We start from the raw sequence: 23,254 nt of genomic DNA on the forward strand, positions 1-23,254 counted from the left end.
TTGAGAGCTGATTTTTCCGCGTGGCTTTGGCCAAAGCTAAGCTCTATGTAAAGCTGTGCACATGCATGTTCCCTTTTGCCTGAGCCAGGGTGGTCTGCGTTCAATGCAGTGTTTTTTTTTTACCCCCTCAGGTTACAGCGAAAAAATGCAGTCAGACAACACAGCTTTGACTTGCGCACGCGCACACACACACACACACACACACACACACACACACACACACACACACACACACACACACACACACACACACACACACACACACACACAGCATTAAATGTGTCCACACAAGTACACGCCACATTTGATTTGGCAGTATAAACAGAGATGTATTTGCAGATGTGCATGTGTGTGACTGGGTATGATGTGGTATCGTGACGCCCCATCCAGATGCCAGAGACGGCCCAGTAAATACACAGTCACCAGAAATGTGAAACATATGAAGACCCTGATCTGCCTCTCCCAGTTACTATGATAAATTACTCAATTAATTTACTACTTTATATTTAAAAAATGATCTTACACAGCAAATTCCCTCTAGGACGATGCCCTGAAACATCAGCCTTGGTTTGTTCCAGAAAGAGAATACCGCATAACCCTCATGCCTACAAGATAGACTCAAAGTCACATTTAGTCACATGTAGTGAAGTCTTATCTCATGTTTAGTCTGTGTTTACTGATTAGCACAATATTGGATGATCAGGCCCTGGAACATGTCGAACTCTCTCACCACAGTTAATCTTAACATTTACCAAACGGAAATGATTGAGACTCGGAGAGAAAATAAAAGAGGAAGCAAAGCTCAAAGATGGTTCCTTGATAACAAGAAAGAAATTGAGATTGAAAATATTTTTTGTTGGTGATTTGATCAGATATGGAAAGCTGTAAATGCAGGTAGGAGTGATTAATTGATATACAATTAGTCATGAACATGTTGTGCTCATACTACATCTGTACACACTTTGTAGTACACATATGGAACGCTACGCGGTTTATTTGCCTCCGTCAAACATCTCACAGCCCATATCTGGGGCTAGGCAAGGTAACGTTATTTGTATAGCACATTTCATACAGAAGGCAGACTCGAAGTGCTTCACATCATAACATGTCATACAATTGAGGGGAAAAAATTGAACAATTAAAAGAAAATAAAGGCAAAATTAAAATGCATTACAGAAAGACAAGGATAATAAAAACATATTTGCAATAATAAAAGAAAACAGTGCAGACATTAAAAGATTTAGCAGAAAGCTATGGTGAACATAAACATTTTCAGTCTAGTTTTAAAAGTTAGATGCTAAATAGTTGTAGAATAGATGTAATTTTGTGTAAAATCTATTGCAGACCTCTGACCAAGGCTATCAATACATCTGGATAAATATAGATACAATATACTAGGGCTGAACATTACCTGAGTGTCTGAATTGCCTGACCCCTGCAAATCCTGAATCCAAATGGCTAACCTGAAGCCTGGGCTTGATAGCACATGGTCCGAGTTTTCTCTGTGTTGTGAAAATGTTTGTAATCTCTTAGACAGACATAAATTGGTACAAACATTGTACACACTAACAAATGTGAAGTTGCTGTTACTTTGTGGCGTTATTAGGCTTATGTGAATTTTTTTTATTTATTTTTTTCCTTCTGGCTGCTGTCATTAGGGCTTAAATGCAGTGTCTGTTCTTATGTGTGACTGTTAATCCAATTGTGAAACCTGCCAGTTCAGCAAATTGAAACAATCCAGAAGGAATATGAATCATTGCATTGCTGCAAGAGTGCCTCAACTGTGTCTGTGATAACCAGGAAGCGTGACCCAGCATGCTGTTGCGACAAAACAGTGAGTTTAGGAATGTTATCAAGACTAAGAAGGCATGCTGTCTGAGAAGCAGATTTCCCACACTTCAGACATATGTGACCCACATCCAGAGGGCTGAAGCTCTGCAAAAGCACTTCAAGTCATTTAATATTATTCAGTATGAAATGGAGAAGCAGCGCACTTTTAGGCCTACATTTAGCTGGAGCTAATAAATTATTTAATAATTTTTATTTTTGTAACTCTGTAGGAAGACTTAACAGTTCCTATGGTTGTTGTTGTTTTTAGGTGTTTGGATTATTTATACATTTTCCGTTTCTATGTCTGATGTTCCATCTTTAATTTTGCCCCAAAAGACAAGTAAGACAAGCTGTCCATGGCTGCTTAATTGCTTTGTTAGATCTAGTTTGTCGTGGTCCTAAACATCCTGTTAATCACTCATCATCTTATTTAAACAATCAGCCTATTGTGTAGACTTTAACATTATAAGCCTACAAAAGCTCCACTAGTCCTGCTCAAACGGCTAGCAGAATTATCGGTCTCTGAGTCGGTGGCCGCTGGGGTCAAGTAGTGACCAGCAGAGTCTGTGGATGATGAGATGACGGGAAGCGTTAAAGACATTAACTTGGAGCATCTTCTTGACTGGGTTAGTGACAGGACACGCCCTGCGTCTTTGCTGTCCTGCATCCTGCATGTTTATGGAATACTACCCACCTTTTTTGTTGAAAATAAACCATTATCGAAAATATGAAATGGTCTTTTTGCCGTTGAAAAGATGTGTACATTATAAACTTTATAAAAATATTGTAAAATGCATTTACCTTTACAAACACAAATGGGATTAATGTGTTGTTTTGGAGATCTAAACCCATCTGAGTTGTTTGAGCTTCAGGAGGATATACTTGTTTCCCTATGGTGTTTTTGTTAATCCTCTCTGTTTGTCGCCGCATCGCTGTGTTGACCTCGTGGTCACACTATTGTTCAGCCACTTGTGTCTGTGACTCGGCCTTAGAGAGACCACCTACAGGTTAAATATCCCCCATAGACCCCTGCTGTCCTTGCTGTGTGTCTGTCTGCCCCTTGATGGCCTTTCAGGGACTTAACCACCCGCTTAATTGATATTTGTACCGTAATTTATGCAAAAGTCACACTGTATCAAAATGTGGTTCTTAGGAAAATAAGTCCTTGCTTGTTTACATGAGGATTCATGCCAATTAATTTGAGGTTGGATGATATTAAGTCATGAGACCCTCTTGGATGTTTGCTCTTTGGAACTGCCTCAGTTCTTCAATGCATTTCCCTTTAATCTCCTCCTTCCTTTGATTTACAAGTAGAAGACTTGAAATCCTTATTTTACGGCTGTGATCATTGCAGCTTTTAAAAGTGCAGAAAGTTCTTCATAGATCTAGCTGCTCGATTTTGCTCTCTTGAGTGCAGCATATTGAGGCATTTAACTTTTAAAATGTAGAACATTTCTTTCTGGGGGAGCATGCACCCAGACCCCCCTGCAGGCTCCGAGGTCCACCCCCCCGGTCTCTGAAAATTGTGTGGGAAACACTGTACCACACTGTATGGATGAAAACAGAACCACATAGGTCCTAGGCTAATGGATTTAGCAGGTTTTCGATGTATTGTACTACTCAGCACTTTGAAAGGGGACTTGGAGTGAGTGGAAGCCTTGCATGGTTGCTTGCTTCCTGTGATTCAATAAATTGATCTCACTTGAGACTCTTTTAATGCAATTTTCCCAGATTCTGTTAGAGAACACTCTAGGTAAGGTTATCATTGTATGTCAACAGAGCAGATGTGTGTGCGTGTGTGCGTGTGTGCGTGTGTGCGTGTGTGCGTGTGTGCGCGTGTGTGTGCGTGTGCGTGTGCGTGTGCGTGTGCGTGTGCGTGTGTGTGTGTGTGTGTGTGTGTGTGTGTGTGTGTGTGTGTGTAAAGTCTCTGTTATGTTCTGGTACAGTAAATTGTGTAGGAGGAGGTCGATGTCTAGACGGGCTTCAGACTTTGATATTAGATTCTGGTGAACAGATCATGGCTGAACAGCTGTACGCTTGTAGCGCTGTAGGTCCTTACTAAGTATGGGTAAATGTTCATGCCGAGTGGGATATTAACTTCTCGGATACTTGGTCATTTCTGTACAGCAGAGTTCACTGAAGGTTTCATTCTTCTAGTGGTCAGTCCAAATATATACTGGGCCTCGGTTTGGCATTCTTAAGCAGGGTGTAATATGGAGCTCCAGACAGCTGAACTAATTTCCTTGCGCTTTTACTAGCTTTTGTCAAAGCTTGCTAAGTGAATCTCATTACCCTGGTTCATGAAAATCGAGCTGATGGAGAATCTGGTGCCATTCAGTGTCATTCAAATTGATGGGATGGTAATTCCCTTTTCCAGTGATAAAACTGTGGGTGTTTTAGTTGTTCAAACGTTTTATAAAAATCTTAAAGAGCCTGTGGATGTTATTGAATGTTGATTTGCTTTATTGCAATCTGATGTGTATTGTATACTGTGGTGCAGTTAAAAGTAACATTTCATTCCTGCTCCCGTCCTCTAAAAGCTTAAGACATTACTTTTGGAAATAAGGGCAGCTCTGTCCTCGTTTTGCCACAGCTTTGGTTTAGGGTGTGGCGTAAACTCAAGGCTGGGAGCTCTGTTTTGACTCTTGAAACGGTGACAGAGGACACCATTCATGCTGGACAGGCCAGGTCCAAAGTTTGCAACTTTCAGTGGCAAGAAATGGGGAATGTAAGGTAGATTATGGATTTGTATTTTATTTGTAATTATTCATAGGCTACACAAAGAAACATATTTTTTGATCTATCTAAAATACTCTGGAATAATACATACTAATATATCTCATATATTTATATATGTTTCTATATGTTGCTGCTCCTTGTCTTGCTCCTCCTTCCAGGATCAGTCATGAGCAAATCAGTTTATTAGGGCATGTGCTTGTAGCTGCGGGCCGATTGTGCGTTGTCATGCAGACTCACATGCTAGCTGAGAATATTCCTGTTGATGATGTGTTAAAACGTGGTTGCCACTAATGGTAAACAAAGGCCAACCTGGCAGCCCTTACTGTCGAGGGCGGATTTCAAACAAGGGAAGTATTCTAGTAATGATCTCATCACTTATTGCCGTTGGCTTTCTTATTAGCTGCTTACTGTAGACAAACACTCACTTATTCTGAGACATATTTGTGCGTATTTGTGCACAAACATCCCCACTGTTTTTGAGCTTTCAACGCCTTCAAGACAAGTGGTGTTCCCGTTTACACCCAGAACCACTCACCAGTATATAGTCATATAATCGCAGCCTCGAGTAGGAAGATTGGCTTACCAAAATAACAGTGTGCATATATTTCAACAAACACCAACTCTGCGTGATTGTTATTGTTCCTAATAAAATGTATTACATGTGAAATGGAATTTGCAGAAGTCATGATGTAGAGCAGGTTTCCATTATGCTAAAATGGGTTTATTTATAGTCACTAGCCGTGTAGCTGTATTAGCTTTGAATGTTAAGGTAGAAGCTGCATTTTTCTTCTCCATCATCGAACTACAACATGTGGTTTGTATCTACAGGAGTCATTGCTCTGTGGTAGAACAATAAAATAAAGCCAGCCTTAAAATTCAATATATTGATGTAGATTGAACATTTTTGCGCTGTATTATTTCAGTAGTCACACCTTTCTTAAAATATAATGATGTGGATAAAAGGAAGCCCAATTTTAAATGATCACCTCTTATTGGAACGTCCAGGTTATAGCAAGTAAACACATTAACTCCCAGTCGTCATGGCAAAAAACTATTATCAGAGCTGCTCTGCATGCTAGTAATTGAAAACAGTAGATTAGAGTTGCAGAAACAATCGCACTTCATTTAAAATGCTCCCTTAAAGAGAGCATTTGTGTGATTGGGTGAACTTTTGTAGCGCAAAGCGGAGCCCAGGGGTGAAGGGGTGGGGGCGGAGGGGTCGGGCTACTCCAGCCCACCTGCCTCCACCTTTGAGATGAGCAGCAGGATCAACCCATCCACTCATTCAGCCTCAGGGGTCTGTTGTAAAAAGCACTCTGATAACGGTAGAGAACAAAAGAAACTGGGTACTAATGGCTTGTTCTCTCCACCTCCTCTTGTAAGAGATAATCTTTCCATCTGCTCATCAGTAGACCTCGACTGCTGTTCTTTTCTGATGAGTTTACTGTTGAGCCAAGAGAAACTGTTGAATTTTGTCGGGTTAAATCTAATTAGTTCATAAATTGCATTAGGTTAATTTCACTACTTTACTATTTAAATTTTGCACATAACCAGGAGTTATGTAATGAGCACACTCATTCTTAATTCTGCATAATTAAATCTTTTTTAAGTCATTCTGCAGGGCTTCATAGACATTTTTTTATGTTAAAAAAAAGACACATTTGTATGATCCATTAGTATTCCACTAGGTAATTAACATAGTTATTGAGGGCATTATTTTTAAAATATTTTTTGCCTGAGATCAGCAGACCATTGTTGTCTTCCTGTGTCTAAGATGGGAAAGGAGTATCGGAAGAAAGCCTTTTGTCATCTATCCAATAGGCTACTGGAGGGATATTGAACTGCAGTGCGCAAACCCCTTTTGTGTGCTTGTGGGTCTATTACAGTGGTGAACAGCAGGGAAATGTTTTGTTACATTGATTCGGTTCATGGGGATGTAGTGTGGCGTTGCTTTAAGTGGTTTCTCTGTGTGTTGGATGGGAGTGAAAGAGGAAGTGTGCCTCTTCCTATTGTTGGTGGTAATAACCTTTTCAAGTTCATAATCTCTGCAGTTTGTCAGCAGGAGAGAAGTCCGCAGTGCCATACCCAGGAGAGGGTGTGCATGCATGCGTGCGTGTACATGTACTGTACTGTGTGTGTCAGACTCCCTAGCATGGGGAGAATAAACCCATCTCCTCGTTTCTATGGTAACAATCCATGCCTGCAGAATGGGTGTGATTCAGGGTTCAGGCAGTATTTGTGCATGCAGTGCGTACACACACACACACACACACACACACACACACACACACACACACACACACACACACACACACACACACACACACACACACACACACACACACAGTGGCAGTACAATTAGTCCCCTGTTAAAGCTGTGCCGGCAGCGGAACTTGTGCGTGTGTGTGTGTGTGTCTGCGTGTGTCTGCGTGCGTCTGCGTGTGTATTGGGGAGGACTACATTGACAGAGAAGGCTCCTGTGAGACAGAAACAGCAGCCCTATAACTTATCCACTGACACCTCTTCAAACTTATACACCTACTGCTATAAGAGCACATGCACTATTTATCTTAGTACGGCCCTTAACATGTATTTAATTTGCAGCTGTGTGTGCGTGCATCACATGCCTGGCTGAGGGATCAGCAGAATATTATCTATCTTAAAAAGACAATACAGCAGGAGACAGATTTCAATCATTAAGGTTTTGTGTGTCTGCTTCATAATTTTCTTTAGAAATTCTTTTAGAAAGTCTTTTTTTCTTCAGTTTGAATTGAGGATGTCAGAGATTTCATTTCCAGAAGAAATGTCTGAACAGCACAAGGAGAATGAGACCAATCAATGTTTGTTAAAGTGTATCAGATTATTGCTCTACTCATATATACATACAGGTACATGCCCAATATACCACATCTCTTTGCCCAAAATATATTGAATGAGTAAATCCCATTGTATTGTGACAAGCTCCCCTTTAATCAACACCTCATTCTATCACTCGGTCTAAATGTCTCTGTGGAATGAAAGAGGAGCCAGTGTTGATGAACTGCGAATCCTGCTGGAATCAATAATACAGCAATATAGTGTCAGGACAGGGGGATGGGGGAGGAAGCAAAGATGGTGAGAAGAAGAGGAGGCAGCTCAGCTCTGCGTGCCTGGAGTGAGAAGTGTTTGGATCAAAGCTGAATCCCTCTCTTTCTCTCAGTCTTCCATTTTCCCCTCCATTTCCCCTTTTCTCTCATCATCCCTCACTCCTCCTCATTGTGTGACCATTGTCTTTTTTCTTTCTTTAAATGACTGACTCTTCCCCAATCCCATTGTGTGAAATGGATATGATTCAATGGTGAATCAAGGATGTTTCTGCTGCCACAGCTACAGCAAAGTTTCCCATTTGATGTATGCGCATGTGTGTCTGTGTGTCTGTGTCTGTCTGACTCTGTGTGTGTGTGTGTGTGTGTGTGTGTGTGTGTCGCAGTGTTTGTAGCACAGCACCATGACACGATGAGTGTGGTGGCTGGTCCCCCTCCTGCAGTGTCCATCATGTTTTATGTATGGGAGCTAAGCCTTTGCCAGCTAATCCAAAAGGCATATTAGTATACTGTAGTTTAGATGTATTAGCCTGCAGCTAATCCTCAAAGCATGTTATAACCCACATATTGCAAAAATACAGGCCTGTGTGTACTTGTACTGCTTGACTGGCAAAAATAATTTAGGTATCGTATCAGTAGTCATCCATCCATCCATCCATCCATATCATTATTGGCTGGACTTGCTTTGTTTTAGCTCCTGCTTTAAATTGGTTTTATTGGCAACTTCTTTGTTTTGACTATTTCCTTCAATCTCCAGCTACTTAAGCAGTCAGAGCATTATACTTTGTAACTGGTGATTTAATATCTCTCTCCATATGGCATAAAAGACATTGCGCTACACAATACTGCTCTGCAGCCTGCGTTACTCCTCTAGTGCTACAATCTACTGTGTATGAAGTCAGTACAGATTTAAAAATGAGAGACAAAAACATCAGAAGCCCATGATGTTCTGGGTGTTGTTTAGAGAGCTCTAAGCTAACAGCTGGGCTGATCAGAGAATCACAGACCACCAAGAGCAGTTTAATAGTGAATAACTCATGACTCTGCACAGTACAGAGCATTATCAGCAACATTTGCAAACTCAATTCACTTTAATGTTGCCCTGCACTTATGTTCAGTCAAACATCAGTTCTTGAATTTCTAGCAGTGTGGGCCTGTAGAGATACTTTTAAGTGTGGAAGTTTGGGCGGTGTGAGAAGAGAGCGCGCTCGGCAGAAAAGAAACACAGCCGTAATTGTCGTGCTTGCACAGCAAACACATGCTGCCATTGAAAGGGGCAGGTGGGAGCATGTGTTGATGGGAAGCAGTGGTCAGAAGTGGGACAGGTGGTTGTGGTTAAGGGCAGAGTCCGGTTGAAGGTTTTCTTCTCTGCTGTCTCATCATTTTCTATGAAGCTGAAAACACAATTGCTAGTTTGTGCAAGCTGGCACGATATGTACAAATGAGCTCTTATGCTAGCATCATCCTCAAATCTTTCTCTCTGAAATTGATTTAAGGCACAACTCGGGAGGGGCACTAAAATCTTAGATGTTAGGGTGACTCTAGGCTGCATAGTTCTCTTTGATGAATTTTGGTTTCTTGTCCCTTTTAAAGTCTTGGCTGTTTCTGCTCAAAGCGGCCATCATGAGTTCTACATGGTCAATTTGGCTTTCAGGTTCACCGAATGCCTCTCTGTGAGACACCAACTGTGGCTTTCTAAGCTACGCTGATTATTCTGTCTGACGCCTGTTGAGTCAATCTGTCTCAGTCATCAGACAGGATGACTGTTTGGTTGTTTCTGACTGGAACTGCCTGACACTGTGTTAGTAGTCATCATTAGTATATTATAAAACATTCGGTTGGTATTTGTTTTACTGGTAGAACACATGATGATTAAAGGTCTGGTTACAAGACCAATATTGGTAATCCACTCTAAATAGAAGATCTTAATCTTTGTATATCTGAAAATTTAATATTCTCATTCTTTTTTTCTTCTTCTTTTTTTTTGCCAAGGTTAGAATGCTTACACACCATAACCTCTATCCCTGCATGCTCCATACACCAGTCTAAACACACAGATGGACAGACGGGGCAAATGGGGTCAGTGCTCCTGTCACCATGACAGAAACGCCGTGACAACCATGCCTCTAATTTAATAACTGTGACTGATGACCAGTGCAACCCAAACTTTGACCTTTACCTCAGGCCATAGATGCTTCTTCTGAATACAATTAGTCAGCACCCATGAAACTGCAGACTGTATGCGCTTTTTTCCCCATTCATTTATTCAGTTTGCTCAAATGAAAATGCTGTACGATGCACAGGTACTTTTCCACACACATCCAATGAATCCCACCTCATGAGTTGACCGCAAAACCTGGCCCACAATCATCAGCACAGGGGTGGACAAAATAATAACGCTTCACAGCATGATACACAACATCTGGATGCAGTTACTTGTTTATATGTTACTATGTACTACTGTCTGCTTGAAACCAGATGTGAGTGGTGCAGTCTGCCACCCTGCTCCCCACATCTTCCTCTGTAAACCACTGGTTTTCTGTCTCTGCATCAAATCAAACCGCCAACAAAGATTTAGAAAATCACAGGTGTCAGTCGCCTCTGCTGCAAACTCTGAGGATCTATCGGAAGTTGTGTTTGCAACTGTGATAAATACATTTCCCTTGCCATGGAGAAACAATGACACGTACGTTTCTTCAAACAACAAGCACGTTGTGTACAAACGTATATATAGAAAAGAAAAGAGGAACAGAAACTTCTACAATGGGATTTTGAGGTAGATTAGAAATGTGTAGGAGATATGTTATGTACACATTACAGTTTTGAATTCATCAGCTCTCAGCTTTGTCAGTTGCTGCATTCAAGTATTGTCAAAATAATCACAGGAGTGGCTGCGACTATTTTGCTGACATTTTAATCAATGTCACCAAATTATGTCAGAATTCCCCCCCCCCCCCCCCCCCCCCCCCTACCTCCACGATGAGGTAATGCAATATGTATAGGGCAGATGGTTATGACAGGGGGAGGGCTTCTCCAAAACCCCTTATTTATATAAGCCTCTTTGTCACGACGTCACCAGTAACCTGCATAGAATAGTGGAACGGTTCAAGTTAATTCTGTCTACCTGAGCGCAACATGAAATATTCTAGCTAGGTGACCTTTGTATCCTTTCTACTTCAAGAAACCAGCTTTTCTTTTCTTTTTCACACACTTTTTTTTTTTTTACTGTAATTTTGTGTATTTTTTTTTAACTTTTTTACTTTATATTTTTTGGGTGGTCTGGCTGGCCCTCTGCATGTGCATTTCCTCCACAGTAGTGCGCAGCGTCCGGCTTTAGTTTAGCTCGGAAATAATTGAAAGTGGCTCAAGTCTCTGGCTGTGTCAGCTTTACAGCACCTCTCGCCCAAACTTAGGTGTTTCTCAGGGCTGTGAACTTAGTGATCGCTGTGTCCTTTCTACGTTTTGGGGTGTGATGGTGTCCTCTTTTCCCAGCGCAACTGTAAACCGTGTCCGTCTAGAAACATGGACACTGTCTTGATTCGTCACCAATGTTTTAAATTACTGTCACAAACTCCTTTGTTCAAAATGTTACTTAAGTAAAAGTATATGAGTGCTGTGAAGTGCAGCTCATAGATTAATTTGTATATCATGATTGACATGTGAATGGAGGAGGCCCTGCGGCAAAACCCACACCAGCAATTTAACCCACATAAATACCACTGTCACTTGCATCATCTCTCACACACACACACACACACACACACACACACACACACACACACACACACACACACACACACACACACACTGTATGACATCAACAAAGCAAACAAGACCATCATTCTGTCCACGCGGAGATTCATACTGTTAATTTTGAAGTCCCCTTGGCTGTCTTGATAATCTTTTGAATTCTACACCTCACCCGCACTGTCAAAGTCTGTCCATGTAATCTATAATCTCTTCATTTTCATAATTTAATTATTTTTAAATGCTAAATAATGATCTCTCTTCCTGACTTTTTCATTTTGTTGTGTGTAACAGGAGACTCTCCAGCAGCTGGTGATGATGCCTTTACCAAATGTGCTGGTACTGGGCCGGAACCCTCTGTCTGGTAAGTGGCAATGTGCAAAACGATACAATCGCAACAGACTAACACGTAAACCAATGTTAAAAAAAAAATGTGTGTACAGTTCACAAGAAGGACACTTGCAATTTTGCTAATGTCTTAATTAGATTTCAACAGTTGAGTTTTTTACTACTCAATTATTTTTGTCTCTCCATGTGCTCGAGTATGAGCTGCCTATCTGACTGTCATTCATAACCCACGGCATAAAAAAATGGACTTGATGGCAGAATTAGAGGGAACTGAAAAGAACGGTGAACAATGCTGATTTTAGTGTTGAGGTAATAGGAAATGGACAGATTAATGGGTTGGTTTCAAGACAACACCCACATTTTAGTGATTACATGAACATTAATCTTTTTAAAAAAAAAACAACTGCACATAAAAGTTAATAATCCTAAAATTCTGTGGGGTCTCCTATCTAACTGTTGCGTACGCATAAACGGGCCCTGAAAGAGGTGCACGCCACTTCCCACACAAAAGGTGTGATCTGTGAAAACAAACATGAGGAGACAATGTGCACACCTGTATGGAAACTCCAGTACATACGTATGTAGACAGGGGGAAATTGGTGACACAGTAGGTGAGGTGATGAAATAATGCCAGATTGTAGAAATTGAATATTGATTTCTCTTGCACATTTAATTTCACTTTATAACACATTACTTATAGATCCACCTTATCATTCCTCCTCCAGTCACCTCGATCGGCAAATCTTCACCGCATGAATTTGTGTAAATAAGCAAAGCGTGGAAACAAATTCTGGCACAAACATTCCACTCCATATCCTCATTATGAAAATATTATTATTATTATTATGAGATGTGATTATAAGAAAAAGAATAAGATAAATTGGGGGAAGGGGTTATTCCTGAGATTTCTAAGTATAATTATACTTTGGCAATTTGTCCAAATTGCTATCCAGTGACGATATCGGGTCTGTCAATAAAGCAATGTTGAAACTGCTTGATAGCGTCACTGTGTCCTTTACAAGAACAATAAAAAATAAACCACAACGTAAAACTTATTATCCATGGCTAAATGAAGATTTATTCAGACGGATACAAGAAGGCAGACCAAATCTGTACACCTCTATCACCTGAAGGGTTAAATTAATTCAACCCTTTTGCAACAAAGCTTCAATCTACTGAATACCAACATGTAATATGTCTGAGGAGCCTTAAAGGAACAGCAGTGTCAAGTGTTTGTATTTCATGAAGACATTTTTGGAGCACACTTGACCTCTGCAGCCCGAAGTTCTACTTGATCTTCCAATGTGACCTTGATGAGGCCGCTGAGATAAGATGAACAGTTGCAGGCCATCACTCAAGATCATGGCGTGGAAGAAAGGATTTTTTAGATAAAAGCAAAAGTAGATAGTTTATTGGCACACTGCAAAACTTAGCTAAAACCACCACAAGATCCTTAGATGTGTTTGTTTTACTTCTGGAAACGTGTGTCCACACAGAGGTTCATAGCCTTTGTTCACTTCTGCAAATGTAATAATCAGCTCTTCAAAGTAAATTGTTTCCAGCCTTAGCTGGCAAAGCTTTTGAAGGATATTTGTATATTTAAAGCAGATGAAATGGCTTCTTAATCCCTGTCCTCCCTCAGCTTCTTGTGTCAAGCTTTCACCGGGGCCATTGCTGTCATTTCGGGGTGTTTTTCAAAGGTCGCAGTTTCCTCTTGAATGTTTGTACGCCCCCCACAGGCTATACTAACAAAAAGAGGCTGCAGCGAGGGCACGCACATTTTTGTGCGTCATTGTGTTTGACCGCGTTTCTGTGTTTCTGATGCAATGATGACTTTGTTGTTAATTTACATTAGAATCTATCACTGCCCTGTAAAAGAACCCATTAAACAAGTATTTTAATGAGTTAATCTAAGCATTTGTCCAACTACTAGTGATAATGACCATTGGCAGCATACTTCATAGCTCTTTAACAGCTTTCCTTTGGCATTTTCTTCACACCTTTCACTGTTGCTTCCTATAATAACCCTGTCTAGTCATTGCAATGCCAAGAGGGATACTTTGAAGAACAGAACCGGCAAAATAATGTCTACTGTTGGAATTTCACCGCAGTATATTTCTGAAGATCTACTGCATGTGAAGGACTTTGGAAATTGTTTGCCCAACGCAGATGAGAGTGGACGGCAGCTCGTAGCGAGTGGACCAGAGTAGACCGAAAGCATTAGACTGCATTCCTCAGGGTTCCTTTTGCCCTTTACCCTCCAGCTCAGATAATCAGTCAGTTAGACCAGCGGCGACTGTGGAGTCTGGCTCTCTGGCTCAGCCTCTGCCAGCTGAAAGTCATTGGCCATGTGGCTTTTATTATGCTCTCATTAGGGGGCAGGGGACGAGTCTGCATGTGTGTGGGTGTGAGTGCACTGGTGTTTAGTTGGTGGGTGGGGGAGGGGTGTCTTCCAAACAGTGAACAGTGGGAATTCACTGTAGTACCCCCCAGGCTCTGAATTACCTTAGTCTGCCTTGTATACACACACACACACACACATGCTGAGATGCACAGACGCACACTCCCTTGTGCATAAAAGTTGTGTTTAGTCAGTTTGCTCGCATGCACTCTCATAGTACCTCCTTTGTTTAGTCTATCTTAAAGCCTGTGCATTTTCAGCAGTGATCTGGTCCGATCGTCTGAAAATATGACCCCAAAATGTCTGATGCTCCTTCGTTCCAGTCACTTGCAGTTATTTATGTTACGATTTCAAAAATTCAGTCTGCAGCAGTGATCGACTACAAAAACATCATAACCTCCCTCCACTTCTACTGAAGGAGAACACTGCACAGTTGACAGATTGCCATATACAAATCTCAGATGCAGTCTAGATTTTTGTTTTTCTTTTCTCAATAGAAAATGCATTAAAGCATAAATATAACATTTGGTTGACACAACTCAAAATATGGCTATAGATGAAGGCACCTCCCAGTGAGCAGAACTCTCTGCTCTACTACTCTAACGGCTGCCACAACAGAAAAAACAACTGTTGACCGCTGACAGAAAACATTAACTGAGGGGCTTGACAGTTATGTACGTGTGTAAATGATGAACTTTTCTTGCAAAAATATTTTTTTCTGAACTTAATAGTGCTCCATGTGTATAGGCTGTGTTTATGAGGTCTGTTTTCAGTGTTGTGGGGGAAAGTATAGAATAGACGACTGAGAATATGTAAGCATTTTATGAGAATAAGACAATGAAGACGTTTTGTTGTTGTTGTATATAACATGTTTCTTCTATCATCTCTAGCCGGTTCAGTGCTCCTTTTGTAAAGGCAGACTGGATTGTTCAGACATTGTTGGCCATGAAATTGACCTCAACTCGAGGCTGTCTGTCTTTGTTCGCTTGACACACTTTCTTGTCTTATAAAATACATGAAATAATCTAAAAATAAGCTTCAGCCAACTCCATCCTCTGCTCCAGTGAGATGGGCTGAATATATTCTGTCATGCTGTTAAAGCAATATCACTGCTTGCACTGGTTTCACCACTGACTTGCAAGTCATTGGGCCCTGAATGACTCCATTAATCCTGACAGGAGAGGGTTGTAGCAATTGGTAGCACATGTACACAGCCACACTTTTCTCTTCTTCATCTTCTTCTTCTTCACTCGCATCGTCACACACAGATTAGCAATGGCATTGCGGGAAGAAGGGTTAGTCACTGTCCGTCTGACCTCTTGTTTCCTGCTTGGAGGATGAAGCAGGGAGGAAGGCGGTGAAAAAGGAAGCCTAGATGAGTGAATGCAAACACTGGGGAGGCACAGATGATTAGTAACAATGTTGAAGGAAGGAAGGAAGGATGGGTGGATGTGTGTTGCAGAGAATAAATGGAAGTATGAAGTGAGTGTGTGTGTGTATTAAGGGAGGAAGTGAGGGAGGTAGAAAAGATGAGGCCAGCAGAGAGATGGTAGCACCTCCTCAAAGCCTCTTTGCTGCTGCTGCTGCTGAAGGGAGATTTCTATTTTTGACCTTGCCTCTTTGCCTCCATCTTGCTCTCTATCCCTTTCTTGGTGTCTCTATTTTCTCTCTCTCTCTCTCTCTCTCTCTCTCTCTCTCTCTCTCTCTCTCTCTCTCTCTCTCTCTCTCTCCGTTATATTTGTGTTGCTTGTGCTCTGTGGTGATTTCTCCTCTTTTGTCTCTTTCCCTTTCATCTCTCCCTCTTACCCCCTCTCTAGCTGTATAAATTATTTATCCTATGAGGGTCCTTATCTTTCCTATGTAGCTTCAGTAGATCTGCTGAGCTAAATCCCCTGCCTGACTAGAATAGGTTCCTATGCATATAATAGTGTTCCATTAAGCCCTGCAGCAGTGAAAGTTGTATCTACATTCACTCTTCTTGGTGAAAATTTGCTCATATACCCATGTGCTTAATATTTCTCCTGATATCATGAATGCAGGTACTGTACGCATTGCCTAGTACTTACTAAATACAAAGCACTGACATCCTCTTGATCCTTCTTCATTTGAGCTTCAGGGACGACAGGAGGAGAATCTCAACACTGATGGGCTTTCACTCACAGCGGCACGCATATTTTAGTTTAAATATTTAAATTTGTGCACAATTTTAAGAAAATGCGTCTACACAGCATTTGTGTCCAAAAGGTGTGAGGGGAGAGGTTTTCAGATGCTGTTTGACCATCTGACACTTCAGTCAGAGTGCACGGACACCATTACTTCAGTTGGGCACACCTCATCTAGGCCTTTTGAGCATAAAATATAATTTCCTTGACATACAAGTAGCTGTAATGGTCCCCCCCCAACCGCTGGAAAGTTTCCCTGGGACTTAGAAAAAACAAAATGCACCATCTTTCCTTGGCTGCAATACAGAACAAATGTAATTACAGCTGAATTTCCATATCACGGTAGACACATGCCAACATTATCCAGACTTAATGGGTAAATCAACAGTGAAATCACATGCAGAGGAAAAAGGCTGCTGCATAACCTCACTTTTCCACCTGCTGTGACATCACTGATTGGGCTATGGCCAAAAGTACATCATTTCAATCTAAATAGTCAATGTGGGTTTGTGCTTTAAACCCCTGGCTTGGGCTTATAATTAAGGATTGATTGTTATGGGTATGATATTGGCTTCCTACATAATAGATGAAGATTCAACCTGCCACATCATGACCACAGGGAGGCCCCCATTCTGTGATAACACATTGGCTTGTGTGTCTCTATTGATTCAAGAGGAATGAGAAAAGTGAGATTGATCATTGGTTGTCAGGAGGATTCTGTAAAATTGATGGATAGGGCCTCTGTTTTGGGATACTGATCTTTCCGAATGGAACAGCTTGGTCCTCCGTTTGCCCTTCTCTAAGTTTGTGATTTACACAGACAATCTGACAACATCCTTTGGAAAGTCCCACAATATTGTCTTCCTGTATGCCTGCCATTTAACTTGGCCCATTAAAGTCAGAGGCAGAACAGACCACCCTACACACAAAACATGCTGTCATAAACTGGATTTATTGTTATTAGAGCCGGAGGGTGTTGGCTCAATTGATGAGCTCCAAAAAGGGAAAACACACAGTCCATAGACATACAACTTGCATACAATGCCACATTCAGTCAGTGTAACACACACATTTACACCACCTGGGTTACTGTTCAGCTACAAATCCCACAGATGAGCTCAGGGCTGTTGCGCATGCTTGCAGCTGTTGTGGGTTTTAGTAGTTTCTGTCTATACGTCCTGACATGTGGTAGAGTACTGGAAGTTCAGGCTGCCAGGCCTCTACACTGTGGAAAATATCATAGCACTGCTGCTAGAGAAGCAGTTTTTATAAGGTGGAATTGTAACAGCCTAAGAATTGAGTTGGTATACTAAGTAAATGTGTAAACGTGATATTCCCATGGGTTGCATGTCTACTGTGACTTACTACATCTTTTATATTGGATTGTTTATAATGTCACTGCTTTATTACAAAGCACTTTGTAAGACTTAATTGAAAAGATATAGATATAATCATGTCTGTTATCACCCACCATCAATCCCTAGATCTCTCATTTTGCAGTGAAGTGCTCGAGGCAAAGTCTTGTACTACCAACAATAAAACCAATGTACCAATAGAACGTATTCATTAAACTTTGTGTGTTGTTAGCCTTCAGCTTCCTAAACCATAAACGCTGAATGAAGATTGATCAAGTTTTTTTCTCTTTTTTTTTAGAGCAAGGTCTGGAGGAGATGAAAAAACTGCTGCTGTTGTTGCTAGGCTGTGCTGTCCAGGTAAGAGTACAGTTTAGTCTGCTTCACTACTTTCACAAGCCAACATTCAGTCTGTTTGAATTGAATCTGAGAGTTGCTCTTGGACTGTTGCAAAGCAAATACTGGTGCAGTTCGATTGCATTAAGAACCAACCCTGCTGCGGGAAGTGAACCAAAATGTGGGCTGCCTGCTGGCGGGTTAACATGAGTGGGAAAGGACTGACTTGGCCTTCTGCAGAAGGCTGATGTTTGCTTGAAATCTGGGCAGAAAATACTCAAGTTTCAAGGGTTTAGACCTCTTTACATTTTTATCATTTTTTGCTTGTGACTCATTATTCAAAACATCAATACTTTAAATGATGCCGCCTCATGACCTTTCGTACGTTGTGAATATTTTTCAACTGAGCTAGTGCTGAAATGCTGAATTACTTTCTTCGGTCACCTTGTAGCAATTTTGCTCCAAAGCCAGTCCCCATTTTGTTCGGCCTCCCTTTGATTACAGCTATTTTATCCATTTTGATAAAGTGATTTAACTCTTGACTCTTTTGTTCCGCTAATGCTTTGTGATAAATTATGTGGCAGACCTTTCCTGTCTCCTTACAAAGCCCCATTCAGCTCTCACTGCATTTCAAACAAGGGCATTGACCTTTCACCAGCCCTATTGTTTTGGTATAAAGACACTGTAATTACATTTCATGCAATTTTCAAGTAATTCTGACGTTATATAGTCTTCAAGCTTACATAAAGCACAGCAGTACCTAGTGAGAACTTGTACACATAGAAAAAGAGCTGACATGTGTAGTACAGAGTTTTTTCCTCATCTCTCACGCTTTCTTCCAACAACTGAAACTGATCATTGTCTGATCCAAAAAAAATGCAGTTAAAGACCACATTCATTTCCTAAATACAACTTCCTGGAAGGCTATCAGATCAGCCTTTGACTGGTCTAAAATGTTGGTCTACTAACCTCCAGTTGACCCCCAACCCACCTAACTGTAACATCTCAAATGTCTTTCTCCGTCTTCCCCCTCCCACCTTTGTTTACAGTGCGAGAAGAAGGAAGAGTACATTGAGTGTATCCAGACTCTGGACTTTGACACCAAATCTGCCATAGCATCCCACATCCAAGAGGTATTTCTCCTCCCTAGAAACCAACAACAAAGTGGCGAGAATTAAGACACTTCACCTCCTAGACCTGCTCCTCCATTACTATTCATCTAATGACCAGCAGGCTAATTGTGGAATAAATTCAATTTAAACTTTTGACAAATACCAGTCTGACAATGTGTTATGAATGCAACTTCTCGACATCATGGTTGTAATGGTTAACAAAGATATATTTGTCGTTTTAGGTGACGCATAATCAGGAGAACGTAGTGGATCTGCAGTGGTTGGAAAGTGGTGAGATGCCTCCTGAGGACCTGGACGGCCTCTCCAGAAACCTGGCTTTCCATCTGAAACGTCTGGTGGATGAGAGGGACACACAGCTGGAGGTGTGTGTGTTGTGTGTTGTGTGTGGAAAGCTGTATTATTTCCAGCGCCAGTAGACAAGGCAGGAAACTAGGAAAGTGTGGTATATTTTGTGTGTTGTTATATTATGTTTCTGTGGGTGTGGGGGAGGTTGTTTGTGTGGATGCTTGTGACAGTTCTACGGATAAAACGCTTTCTAATGAAAATTATGGGCTACTTGTAGTCAGGGTCATGTGGAAACTTTTCCCCTTTTTTGCCGTTACCACAAGACAGCAGCCTCAGGAAGGAAGGGTTGAAACTGTTAACCATCTCATGGATGGAGTGTGTGTATGTGTGGTTTTTCTCTTTTACTTGAAGTATATGCATCCTTAAACGAGTTTCCAACCCATAGGGTGCAGATGATAGCAGATCTTTGTGTGTGTGTGTGTTTTTGTTTTGTGTGTGAAGGTCTGTAATAGCCTCCAGATTATCACTGTGCAGTCCAGCCGCTCTCAATTAAAATCCCATTTCCTTTCACGGGCAATAGATCAAAATCGGCTGTGTGTGGGTCTGTGCATGTGCTTTTGCCCTAATGCCTGTGTTCTAGTTTTTGGTGGTGGGGGTGCTTTGGATCAACTCTCCTCTTTGCATCTAATCCATGTTTGTCCAATTGTTGAATCCTATTCCTAACTGTGTTTCTGTTGCAGTAAATGGCAGTGTTGCTTAGTTCTGTACACTTGTATTAATAGGCTCTTGTACTCATCTCCACAGCTAGACATCCCACTATATTCATATGAATTATTTTCCCCTTTTTCCATGCAGACTATAGTGGAGTTAACCCAAGAGAGAGACTGTGTGCAGCTGTCTCCACTAGCTCCCTGTCCGACCCAGTCTCCCGGTGACTCCCCCAGTATGAGGAGGACCGAAAGCCGACAGCACCTCTCTGTAGAGTTGGCTGATGCCAAGGCCAAGATCAGACGCCTTCGACAAGAACTGTGAGTGCCATGGCTTTATCAGCTGGATAACAGCAACTATAAACTCAAGAACTACATACAAAACTAGTACTTGTTTGCTGTTGTAGTTCCCATTTTTGCTTCTTATCTGTCATGTATTTCAATCCGAACTGGGAACTAAAGGTCCCAAAGTCACAGGCTTGTTCATGATGATGATGATGATGATGATGATGATGATGATGATGATGGGGTCCTAATTAAGGATGGGATGATATAAGATGTTATCACGGATCGGGATAAAATTTTTTAAAAAATCACAATAAGTTAATCGTGGTGTATTTCTGTAATCAGGTTAATCGTGAAAATCGTCATGAATGACTTGAAGAAGCTGTCTAGTTGGCCAATATTGTTTATTTACGCAAGGAGACTTTCTGAATTCTGATTACCTTAATTAAGATTCTTTGATGTTTTTCACTAAAAAGTCGTGTCCTATCTGTGTGCTAAGTATTTTCTTTTTTTAAAACAAAATACAAGGTAAAGTGATTCCATTGCCATTTTACATATATTTTGATAATCATTGGGGATGATATTGTGAAAAGCAATTATTTGGTCCAGAAAAATCTTTTCATATTGTCCCAATGCCTAGTCCTAATGGTTTGTTAGATACAGTATGTTGACTTTTTGGCATAGTGCATACTACAGGAGAGACAGAGATGTGACAAAGCTTCATGGTTGAATTCAAACGGGGGACATTACTATTCATGCATCTTTACCTTTAAGTCGGAGAGCCGCCATGTCTTTGGCATAGTTATTACATATGACGGCGTTTTTTGCTGTATAAAGACCCTAACGGTTGACAACTTAGGAAGGTATCAAACTTTTATCTTATGGAAAGGCTATAAGAAGCAGAATGGGATTCTTCATCTTCATTCTTCATGGTGAAGATGCTCTCCATTGTTAGTCATGGTAGCTTTAACAACAACATTCAAGCATGATGCTTATAGAACAACCGTGATGAATCAGAGAGGAAATCATGGAGACCAGCAGTCCATTTCCTCCACACACACACACACACACGCACACACACACACACACACGTAAATCCCCTCTCACAAATCTTAGTGAGACCTTTTAAATTCAGCCTATGAATAATAGAGCTTCCTCTTTAAAGTGCTGTGAAGCCTTGCCAGACAAAGACTTAGTGCTCGACACAGAGCAGTTAGAAAAAAGGAAGCACATTCTGACGAGGGGAAGTATTTGAATGTTGCACATACATTTACTACATGTAATCAACCATACTGGCTGGCATCATAAGGTCAGTGTTGATACTCATGCTTTGACAGAACCTGTTTTGTTGTAGGAAGGTTAAACTGAGTCGTATACTTCAGCCTATCCCTCTTTTACACAATGTTTTCAAGATTAAATCCACTTATCAAGTTGGAAATTGATTAAAGCAGGTCACCTTTATGCTGATTTCAGATCCTAGTGATGTGAATGGTTTTTGGAAATGTCCTTTGATCGTCTTTGAATGCTGCACCCTTTATTTTGTTGTTCTGTCACCTTTGCATTTAGCCGTCGCACATGCCCAACAAGAATTATGGTTCTTTAACAGTTGGTTGTAACTTGAAGACTGGAAAGCATCTCTCCTTTAGCCTGAACTCATTTTTATGGTTCATGTGCTGAAAAGGTCTGATATTTATCATGTAGACATCCCCTCGGATATACTTCTTTGACCTAAAGCACAGCATAAATAGAGCTACACAACAACACCCGTCAAGCCAATGAGTTATCTTGTTTGTTGGTTGCCATGGTATTGTGTACTTGTTGCTGTGTTGAGACAAGGGACAAAAGTGCTTTAAGTCAGTATAAGCTGATGTAGTCTGGTCACATGATTGCAGTTTCTTCTCTCAGGCATTCACATGCTCAAATACTGTCTCTCTGCATACAGTTATACATCTGGGTGTCTGTTCTTTGGTTGTGTGTACATGTTTGTGTACAGAAGGAGAGCAGGTCAGAGCCGGGAGGTATGGTTCAGTGTTCCCACGGTGGCATGTTTGGTAATGTGTAACAACAGCAACAAACAAATTCTAAATTGATAAAAAAAAACACCCAAATTGTGATTGATTTACTGTAACGAATGTTAAGTACTTCTGAGTTTGGGGTCAACTATCCAATACAACTTGAATGCCAGTAGATCATTAACTTCTACACATCCTAACTAGCTCAGCTCAGGAATGCTTGGTTACAACCAAACGCAGGCATATTTTTTCTGTTACTGATTTATGGTATTTAAAGTGTTATAAACCAGTCTGCTGTATTATAATGTTCCTACAGTACTAATTAATTGATTACATTATTTGTTTGTTGTGTAATTGTATACTGAATGTCAGGGTTAATTTATTTTTAAACATAATGTTTGTTAATAATGAAAGGAATACAGCTACATCCCCCTGTTCCTTCAAATTATTTTTGTCAAGAAACGGTTGAAAATATAACAGGAAATGTTTGGTAATGTTTACCATAAAAGCTGTGTTTATATATACAGTATGTGTCTGCTAAATCCGTTGTAAGATAGGGCCAATATGTCGGGTTATGGGAATAAGACTAGCGTAGGGAGTTTACCAGTTAGACATGTGGTCAAAGGCTCCCTTTTGATTCTTTTGTTTTTTAAATATAGCAGTGTATACAAGTGTTTGTCTGTACTTGTGCAGACACAACCATAAACATAAGCAGCAGAGTCAGCTGCATCTATAATATTGGCTCAAAGCGAATCTGCCATGCTAGAGCTGACAGGTGTTTGTGATTTGGGGAAGGGGAGTTGCGGGGAGGGACTGCAGGAGGAGGAGGGGGTT

The 23,254-nt window shown here is 40.9% G+C and overlaps 1 protein-coding gene across 7 annotated transcripts in view; it reads left to right on the forward strand.

The window, feature by feature from the left end:
• Nucleotides 1-23,254, forward strand: part of ccdc88ab (coiled-coil domain containing 88Ab) — a 61,730-nt gene that overhangs the window by 10,962 nt on the left and 27,514 nt on the right. For all 7 annotated transcript variants that reach the window (XR_014597982.1, XM_084021542.1, XM_084021539.1 and 4 more), the window contains exons 4-8: nucleotides 11,694-11,763; nucleotides 17,964-18,022; nucleotides 19,048-19,131; nucleotides 19,353-19,493; nucleotides 20,272-20,444. Coding sequence is in view for 6 of the 7 variants with exons in the window: in XM_084021542.1 (XP_083877668.1) it covers nucleotides 11,694-11,763; nucleotides 17,964-18,022; nucleotides 19,048-19,131; nucleotides 19,353-19,493; nucleotides 20,272-20,444 (527 nt within the window). In the remaining variant the exon portion in view is untranslated. The remainder of the gene's footprint in view (nucleotides 1-11,693; nucleotides 11,764-17,963; nucleotides 18,023-19,047; nucleotides 19,132-19,352; nucleotides 19,494-20,271; nucleotides 20,445-23,254) is intronic.

The sequence above is a fragment of the Eutrigla gurnardus genome (genome assembly GCF_963514095.1).
Source record: "Eutrigla gurnardus genome assembly, chromosome: 11".
Lineage (NCBI taxonomy): Eukaryota > Metazoa > Chordata > Actinopteri > Perciformes > Triglidae > Eutrigla > Eutrigla gurnardus.